Source organism: Telopea speciosissima, chromosome 8 (assembly GCF_018873765.1).
Source record: "Telopea speciosissima isolate NSW1024214 ecotype Mountain lineage chromosome 8, Tspe_v1, whole genome shotgun sequence".
In the NCBI taxonomy this organism is placed as follows: domain Eukaryota; kingdom Viridiplantae; phylum Streptophyta; class Magnoliopsida; order Proteales; family Proteaceae; genus Telopea; species Telopea speciosissima.
The window spans coordinates 13750220-13759830 of record NC_057923.1 but is presented as its reverse complement, the minus strand read 5'-3'; the positions used below and the strand labels follow the sequence as shown (position 1 = coordinate 13759830).

The 9611-nt window shown below is 39.2% G+C and overlaps 1 protein-coding gene across 2 annotated transcripts in view; it reads right to left on the bottom strand.

Annotated features, from left to right (window-relative positions):
* Positions 1-3321: 3321 nt before the first annotated feature.
* The window catches only part of LOC122671524 (kinesin-like protein KIN-14J), a 48309-nt gene continuing 42019 nt past the window's right edge, over positions 3322-9611 (bottom strand). For both annotated transcript variants that reach the window (XM_043868791.1, XM_043868792.1), the window contains exons 22-24: positions 4873-5408; positions 3702-3805; positions 3322-3598 (exon numbers count right to left, since the gene is read on the bottom strand). In XM_043868791.1, the coding sequence (XP_043724726.1) occupies positions 3534-3598; positions 3702-3805; positions 4873-5408 (705 nt within the window). In that variant the 3' untranslated portion in view covers positions 3322-3533. The remainder of the gene's footprint in view (positions 3599-3701; positions 3806-4872; positions 5409-9611) is intronic.

Below are 9611 nucleotides of genomic sequence, written 5' to 3'. Positions count from 1 at the left end.
AACGAAGAACAAGAAACACCAACCGCTAAAACACAAAAAACACATGCTAAGGGTGGCTGAAATAGAAAGGTATGACATTTCATTTCACTTCCAAGAAAAAAAGGTTGGTTGAGAAGGAATTGTCAAAATGAGTAGGCTTTGGTTATCCGGTCTAAGTGCTAACCTTTAAAGTGAGGTTTCAAGTGTTGGCGAGTCTTGACTACTAAAGGGAAGAAACTGATTGAACCTCATCACCATCAGATGAAGAGAAAGGATTCTCAAAATCAAAGTCTCAATTCCCAAAACAAATCAAAGCATGTTGAGAAGAAACACTTCACAAGTTTAAACTCCAATTAAGTACTAAATGAGATATTATAGCATTACACTCATATTTTCTTTTAGAATTGTCAAAGTATCACCTAGGTGTGAGGCGAGCTTGGATCCCATTCTCGGACGAAAATGGGATCCAGTCCCCTCAAACGCATTGGGTCATCTAAACATCATGACAATTATGCTAATAGTAGTGATAGTCCTAGCGGAATTGATTCTTCTTTGAGGCATAGAAACGCTAAAGTGAATCTTTAGTAAAGCCAATTATATTCTTCAAAATATCTCAATCACTCAATTTTATGATTCATCTTTCTTCCATGGAAGAATGTGTTGGGATTCTACATCAAATGCCAAAGTTATAATCTCACATCAAACGCAAGTAGATTGATGAAAACTTATGAGTACTTAAACATCCTATCTTTAATAGTTAACTATTAAACTTTAAAGGATAAATTCTATCCAAATCCCTAACAACCTATGATAACAGTTTTGACAAAACCAATTGCAAAGCTAAGCCAATGATATCTATTAATTTATTGATGGGAAATGCTGGGACCATATAATTTTTTATTTTTTATTTTTTATTTCACATCACCAAAAAAAGCAGATGTGTACCATGATATGATGGACACACAAAAATAGCGCCATTTCTAACTTTAGTTATATTTTTGGTTTTGGGTAATGGCTTCAGTTGACCCCAATCCATATTAGAAAAATATTATTATTTAGTTACGCCTTCAAATCATGGGCAAAATCATGGATGAAATGATTTTTTTTGGTTAACAAAGATGAAATGAGTTCACTACGTGTGGTTTCTAACACACCCTGACGCATTCAAATTCTTTATTTAGCATTCGAAAATCCAAAGGATTGGGGTTTTCTTGTTTAGCAAAAAAAAACAGAGATTTTTTTTTGGTAGAAAAAAAAATGATCCACAAAGCAGGTACGGATGTTGAAATTCTATAAAGAGGGTAGACCCATTTAATATAGATTAATTGGAATCAAACTATATTGGGCTGGTATTAGGTGCACTTACAAAAATGATCCACTTTTTGACTGGTATATCCAGTCTGATATCAGGTTCCGATGATACCGATACATATTGGTTAGTAAATTGATATGATACAAATATTTAGAACCAGCTTGCTCACATGTCAAATTTCAATTTAATCAATGTTGGCCAAGTAGATAAATAAAATTTCTAAAAATCTAAAACTATAAAAAAAAAAAAAAAAAAAAAAAGTGTATAACCATGCTTACATTACTAAGAAGGTGCATAACAATAAATGGAATGATATATAATTAAATTTTTTTTTTTGGTTGAATGTATAATTGAATTTTAAGTATGAAATTTAACAAATAATCAATCCAGATCATTTTCTAGATATGTCAATTAAAATTATTTTTTTCCAAATACACAATAATCTGATTCCCACATCATCAATCCACATGGCAAAACTTGATGGATCACCATAGATTCAGTCCATTTGAAAAAAAAAAAAAAGACCAACAACTACTTAGCTCAGTTGGTGAGCCGTGGTGCGCTTCATGCCCATGCTCACCAAGAGGTTTTGAGTTCGAGTCTCTTGGCTGGTATCTTATCCCCTCCCCGGTTCAATCCCCCCCCCCCTCTATCAACTATATATGTAAAGCTCCCAATTACCCAAACAAAAAAAAAAAAAAAAAAGTAATCATAGGGCGCATCAGAGCACGCCACAGGCAGCGCATTTGCTTGGAGTTCTGTCATCTCTGACATGTCAACTAACCATGAGCATCCAGGTTCATTATTAATCTTTGACCGGAAAGATCCCCCACTATTGATAATGGAGCAAGCTTGAAGAAAGACTTCACTATAAATTTAGAAAAAAGGAAAAGGCGAAAAAAAATCGTTGCAGGATCTGAAGTCATTGGTCATCCATGAGAATTTTTTTTTTTTTTTTGAGAATAAAGATCCATGAGAATTGGAGGACCTCTTAAACCTTAAACCCTAGATGCGCCTGCATAGTAACTTACATGCCAATTAAAAAATATATATATATATTCAATAGACGAAACTCCCCCTATTACAAGATCAAGAAAGAATCATAATGTACGTAATCTGACTCCTGTTTTCACAAAAAAGACTGTTCTAAGATGACTACTTGGTCACAATGGAATGGCGACTACTAATGGAAGATAGCTGAAGACTGAAGCCAGAGCCCAATAAGGAACGAGGGCAACCAGCTCAGCTTGTAAGCTGAGCTTAACCTTGGGTTTCCAATTTATGAGTCAAACCTAGAGCAGAGTCGGCAGAATCACTATCTGTATAAAAGGAAGATTCTTCGGTGACCAAACTCCTACAGGATAAGGCCACAAAGACAAGACAATAAACAAATGAAAAAAAGTCCCCTCTTGTCATCAAAAGTGAAAAGGTCTCTATAGTGGGCAAAATTCAAATGTCCAATCACAAGATTCCTCATCTGGACCGTCCATTTCAGGGTTTTTGGGAAAGGCCTCCGATATCTGCTCCCCAAGGCTCTCGGGATCTTCTCACTGCACTTTTCTATAACCCGGCTCACGCCTTCCTGAGGGATGTCATCAATTCCTGCAGATCAGAATCGGCCAATCCAGAAAGGGTCCAGGCTGATTCCCGACTGATTCTAGCTGAATTGGAACCAGAATTAACTGAGAGGCCAATCCCATTTCCCATTCCACTTACTTGAACCACGAGTATCATCTGAGTCCAGCAACAAAGTTCACATTGTGTTCAATAGTGATTCATTTTTCCCCCTTTAAGTTCAATTTAAATTTCATGGTTACAGATTCAGGTTCCATGGTGTTTTTTTAACAATTTAACTGGAGGGAAACAAAATGGGTATGCCTTTTAGATAGTTTGTAGTTCATAGCCAGCGAACTTACCACCTAATATGTAAGTCGGACTCAAGGCCTTGCCATCCTATAAAGCAGAATTTGCTTGTAGTTTGGGAACACAAACACAAAAGTGAAACATCTGAAGCACAGACAAAATCGGATGGAGAAAAAACAATATATTACACACTGAATGCAGGCATTTAGCCTCCACAAATACAAGGATGCCTAAATTGCAACAAAACAAACATGACAGGCAATAAATAAAAATGAGGTGAGGAACCTCAGTAAAGTACATACAAGCTACACGGTGCTACAAAATCGGTTCAAATTCGTGTTGACAAAAGAAATATTTGCTGTCAAAGTGCCTTCTAACCTTACTGCCATCGTTTAACTGGTTTGGTTGTGGAAGAGCTGCCACTTGTGGGGACCTTTTTGGAACCTGCCAGGGCATTCACCAGTATGAGGCATGGTCAAATTCCTATAAAGCAAATCCAAAGTATTGGTAGTGAATTTCTCACTACTGAAGAATCTACTATACATACTAGTTAGAACCTTCAAAGTTTCCTTCGATGATGACCGTCGAACTGACCCTGTTTGAACCTGCTTTGGTGGAGGTTTAGGAAGTTTGGATGGGGCCGGTTTTGACCTGCACATAGGAGTTCAAGAACTCTCAGTAAAATAGAATCAGATTTCACACCTATTTTGATAGTACAACACCATTTATTATCACAACCAAGCTTGCAAAACAAAAGTGTCATCAGGTAATGAGGATTTTGTCAGAATGTTTCTGTAGATAGACCCAATTTCATATTACTCCTGTTGCTACTCAGTTCTAATAGTTTTCTACTCACTAAAAAGGGGGGCAAGGAGACTGGCCTCTGCAAGCAGCACTACAGCTCCCTGTTTCAAGGAGATAATAAGCTTAGATAACCCAAATCACATATCAAAAAATGTGAGGTTTTTATCAGCTTCTGCATTTTTATCATTCAAGTGCTTCATTATACTAGTCTTTGAAAAACTGAATACCAAACATTGCAATAGCAAGAGAAGGGGACTACACTGACAAGATTTGAGATTACAATAACCACCTGGTGACATTATAATTCATAACCCCATCCACTTGAAAGATAATAAAGCTATAATGCTGGATTTCAACATAGATCAATTCCAAAAGCACAGTTTCAGTTGCATTTTGCTCGTTGTAAAACATAAAATGTGAAAGCATGATGTGCAGTGGTCATTAATCATAGTATTTGTCCCCTTGGGACCTGCCATGCAGGGAAAACATGAATGCAACTAGGTGAGTAAGTTGTGCTGGTAAAACATATTTAGAAACAGAATAGAAGTGCAATTAGAGTTAGAGTCATACAGCTAAGATAATGCAGTTACCTTGCTAGCATTAAAAACAAGGAAAAGAAAGAAAGAAAAAAGTTTTTGAAGTAGTCATAAGAATTTCCTCACATAGCCAGAATACAGGCTAATTCTATCAAGAGACAATGATACAGTTTTGGTCACATCATTATGGGCAATTACCGCAGATCTTTGCCAACCCACTTAACATTATAGATAGTATGAATGGTAGGCACTTTTCCTCCAGTACCTGATGAGGGTGTTATAGAGAGGGTGTTCAGCATTTTATTTTTCTGGAAGAGAGCTGCCTGGTAAGCAACCAAAGCCTTTAGGGGGGGGGGGGGTGAGGGGTGGAGTACTCACTTCTCAATGCCCACAGCTGGTTTTGCTCCTTCAGGGAAAAGAGTGAACTCAACAACACTTGCTATTGAACCATCAGTTTCTGTTCCCATGGACAGGCCACCATCAGATATGTCACTTAATCTCTCCTCAGAATCTGCATCCCCAAACCCTAGGAGCTCAACATCTGAAGAAAAATTCTGTCCTGCATCCACAATAGCAAGTTTTGACTCTTGGAAAAACTCCTTATGGTGCCTCAAGTCATCCATTGACTGCTGAGAACCAGCTTCAGAACGCTTATCACTGTGCTCAGAGCTGTTGTCTTGATCAGACGCTGCTTTCTCAAGCCCTGAACCTTTCCCACCTGACAGTCTTCGGATTCGTTGTGCAGCAGCCACACTGAGGGAGTGTCTGCTTGGAGAGGAAGGCCCATGCCTAAGTAAGCTGGTGCCCCGCTTCTCACCATTGACAGTGGGGGATACAGTTCTGAGATCTTTAAGCAGTTGCAGCCGCTCTAACTCCTCATCTTTCTTTGCAATTGTATCCTTAAGTGATGCTACCTGCAAGGTGAACAAGATTCAGATGGTAATGCCAAAATTGGCTTTGAAAACTAAATAACAAGATACTACAATGTCCCCGCAGGCTAAAATTAGTCTATTATTTCAGCAAGGACGTGTTATACTGTTATATCTTCTTTTGGTTTAAGTAAAGGTATTAAGGTAAGGAAAAAGATGTATTATGTCTTTTTTCCCTGGATACCAGTCATAAGTGAATGTGGTTACATGAGGCATCTTGTCGCAAATTCACAGTGCAGTCATATATATGGATTCACTGCCCAAAAGAAGCTCAAAACATGCACATCTGCATGATGTAGATGCCACAGCACCAGCATCAATAGTTACAGTAGATTCTTTCACCCCAGGTCCATAGGACAAGTGAATATAAAGCACCTATATGGTCTGTTTCATGTACATTGAATACCAATACAAACATAATGCAACACAATTTAATTAAGCCTTTTTCCAATTAAATGGGGTTGGCCACACAGATCCTGTTTTACAGTTCAACTGTTCAAAGACATGATTGTTGTCAACCCAAAGCCATTAATATCTTTTCTCTCCACTTCTTCCCAAGTCATTTTCAGTCCATCCACACCTGGGTCATTTAACTCCTCTAATCTGCATGCTACCAGTCAGCCTTTGCTGCAAATAACCATACCACTTCAATTACACTTCATATTTTATACCTATCTGAAGTTGTTTGATTTCCTACGGTCAATAAATAAAATTCATATAAAGTCACTTCTGCACTAAATTTAAAAATCTTCTGCTTCCATGATGATTTTGAAGCTTTTATTAGAACCTCTAGGTGATATTCCTATAGTTTTCCTGTTGTTAATACCAATGACGATTCTCTTACCTTCTTGTCTCTATTGTAGTATTATCCACTTTGTGTTGTTTTCTTTCTCCCACAAGTCTCATTTAAATTCCAAGTCACTAGCACCATACCACCAATCATTTTAGCTTAAGTTCCATAAACCACAAAAAATATCAATCAGCCAATTGCAAATGATACTAAATTATTAATTGGAAATAAACTTCTCAAAAACTTTCTACCCTTTACTTCAATGGTTCAACCCCGTTCAATCCAATCAACAGGTCCCTTAAATAATCATTCAAAACTCCTATAATCGATTATTATACACATTTTCTTTTGGATACAGAATTTATCAAGATTCAAGAAGGAAATTGAGAGAACAGAATAACCCTCAGAGGGGAAGTCCTTTAGATCCAGAACAGAGTGAAAACAAATACCAACTAGGACCTCATAAGGGAAATGCTGTCCCTGAACACACTCTGCTTAGCCAATACATCTGCCAAATCAGTTTGCTCACCATAGCCTCCAATAGAATGAGGAGTTTGCACAATAGCTCTTCTAACCAATCCTCAAAAAAAGATCTCTGATCAAATTTTGATGAATACGTGATAGAGTAAAAATTATGTTCGAGTTTCTTGACATATAAGCTAGCTGTAAATAAAGTTAGAAAATCTTGGACCATCATTGTATTACTTGATAGTGTTTCTGTAGAGATTTTAATCATATTCTAAAACTTGAACTTTCAGTTTATATTTAGGGTAAATTACATGACACCCCCTGTAAATTTCCCCATACTCAACTCACCCCCTCTTAGTTTAAAATACACTTCTGCATCCCCTAATTAGAGAACTATATTACAAGTTGGTCCACACCATTAGTATTTTATTTTTTTTTGGATTAAGAGCTTGTATAATAGAGGGGGGGGAATTAGGGGATGGGGATAGGCCCCAAGGTGGTTTGAACTCCTGACCTCTTATTTGAGGAGTTGGTCTTTTGCCAACTGAGTTGACCCCTTGAGGTAACACACCATTAGTATTATGCGGTTAAGTGATGAAGTCAGCAAGTTAATTGTTGTAATATGGGTTCAAGGGTAAAATTGTCATAGGGGTAATATTGTCCTTGTACCTATTCCAGAATGTTCCTTCTCATATTATAAATAAAGAATGGCTGTAGTCACACTGACTAAGCCAGTATTCACGGAATTCAACATGGCATCAAAGCCAAAAATCATCCGAGAATATGGGACATAATTTCTCTCTCTCTCTCTCTCTCTCTCTCTCTCTCCTCCTTGTGATCTCGCCTAGTAGCACCACCGCCCCCCACCACTTGACTTCCGCCAGCCTCCACCACCTTACCGCCGCCACCGCCAACCTTCTACCCCCCCACCAGTCTTCCGCCACCTCCGCCAGCCTCCGCCAGCCTTCCGCCTCCCTTCCAGCCTCCCGCGACTCTCTCGCCCTTCCTCTTTCTCGCGGGAGCCCTTGTCTCCTTTGCCGCCTTCTTTTTCCATCCTTGGTGGTGAGTTGACTTCCACCAAGGGCAGTTTTTGCCTCCCTATGCATTAAAACTTTTTGGGGGTATTTTTTTCTCTGTTCTTGAGAATTTATTTTTCACCAGCCATCATGCCTGACAATTCCGAGATTACATCAGCTTCCTCTGGCCCCGATGGCACGTCTCAACATGACTTTCTTCCCTTTCCAGCCAGCTCCATTAAATTAAATGGAAGCAACTATCTGTTGTGGTCTCACTCCTGCTTGTTTGCTAGTGGTTCCCGAGGTCTCTCTAGATACATCTCCGGGACAACGTCAGGCCTACCGAGGCTGGTCTTGCCCAAGATAGGTGGATGAATTTTAATTTCTTGGTCATGTCTTATCTGGTTAATTCCATCAACCAAGAGATTGTCGAACGCTACCTTCTTCTTGATACGGCTGCCAAGATCTGGAAAACAGCCTAGGACACCTATTCTCAGGTAGGGAATGCCGCCCAATGTTATGAACTCCGTCAGAAAATCCACTCGACAAAGTAGTTGGAATTATCTCTTTCCCAGTATTATAACAAGATATGCACAATGTGACAGCAATTGGATTTTTTTGGGACCTTCACTGCCACCTATGATGTTGATACCACGGCTTTCCAGAAGTGGGAAGACGGCTTACGGGTTTTTTATTTTCTGGCCGGTCTCAATATTGAGTTTGATAAGATCCGGGCAACTATATTGAATCGTGATCCTCTACCTACTCTTGAGTAGGCTTATGCGATTCTTGCGGTGGAAGATAGTCGCCGGATAGCCATGGTTAATCCCATCAATCAAGAGAGATCGGCTCTCTTTTCTGGGTCTCCAAGTGCTTCCCATGGGAACTCTTCCCGCAGTTCTAGTGGTGATTGTGTGCCTAGTGATCGTCCCCCTATTAAATGTGATCACTGTGGGAAGGAGTGGCATACTAAGGACCGATGTTGGAAGCTTCATAGTCACCCTGTAGAAACCCGTGGGCGGGGGGAAGGGTGGATCCAATCATTCCAAAAATGCCCGGGCAAACCACGCATCTACTGAAGAGTAGCCTCCCAATCACTCTCTTTCTCAAGTTGTGGAAGAACTTCAACATCTCCGGAATATGATGACACGTTCGGATACCTCTTAATCTAGGTCTCCTTTGGCTGCTTCAATTGTTTCCCTACCATCCGATTCCACTACCACTCATTATACAGGTATTTCGTTTGGTGGGAATTGCACCTCGGTCATACCCAACTCTTAGGTCATTGACTTTGGTGCAACCGACCATATGATAGGTTCTTCCTCCCTTTTTTTCAAAATATTCTCCTTTATTTGGCCATAATAAAGTTCGTGTTGTTGATGGGTCTTTTTCTCCGATCTCGGGCAAAGGATCTATTCAGTGCACCTCTTCTCTTTGTCTTTCTTCTGTATTGCATGTTCCTAAGTTCTCTACTAATTTGTTATCCATCAGTAGTTTAACTAGGGACTTAAACTGCAAAGTAACCTTTTTTCCCAATCATTGTTTGTTCCAGGACTTGGTAACGGGTCATACGATTGTATGTGGTAAGGTAGTCGGTGGTTTGTACGTGTTTGACAATTCACCGACAACATTGACATCTTAGGCCTTTTCTTCTGATTCTACCTCTGCACTATTTGAATTAAATAAGTGGCATCGCCATTTGGGGCATCCACCATTGAGTGTTTTATCTACTTTATTTCCTAGTTTATTCAAACAATGTAATCCCAATGATTTTTCTTGTGATGCTTGCACTCTGGCAAAGCAAATTAGGAATATTTACCCTATTTCTGATGGTAGAACTGTGAATCCTTTTGGATTAATACATTCTGATGTATGGGAACCAGCCTGGTGTGTTTCTACTTCTGGTTTTCGATG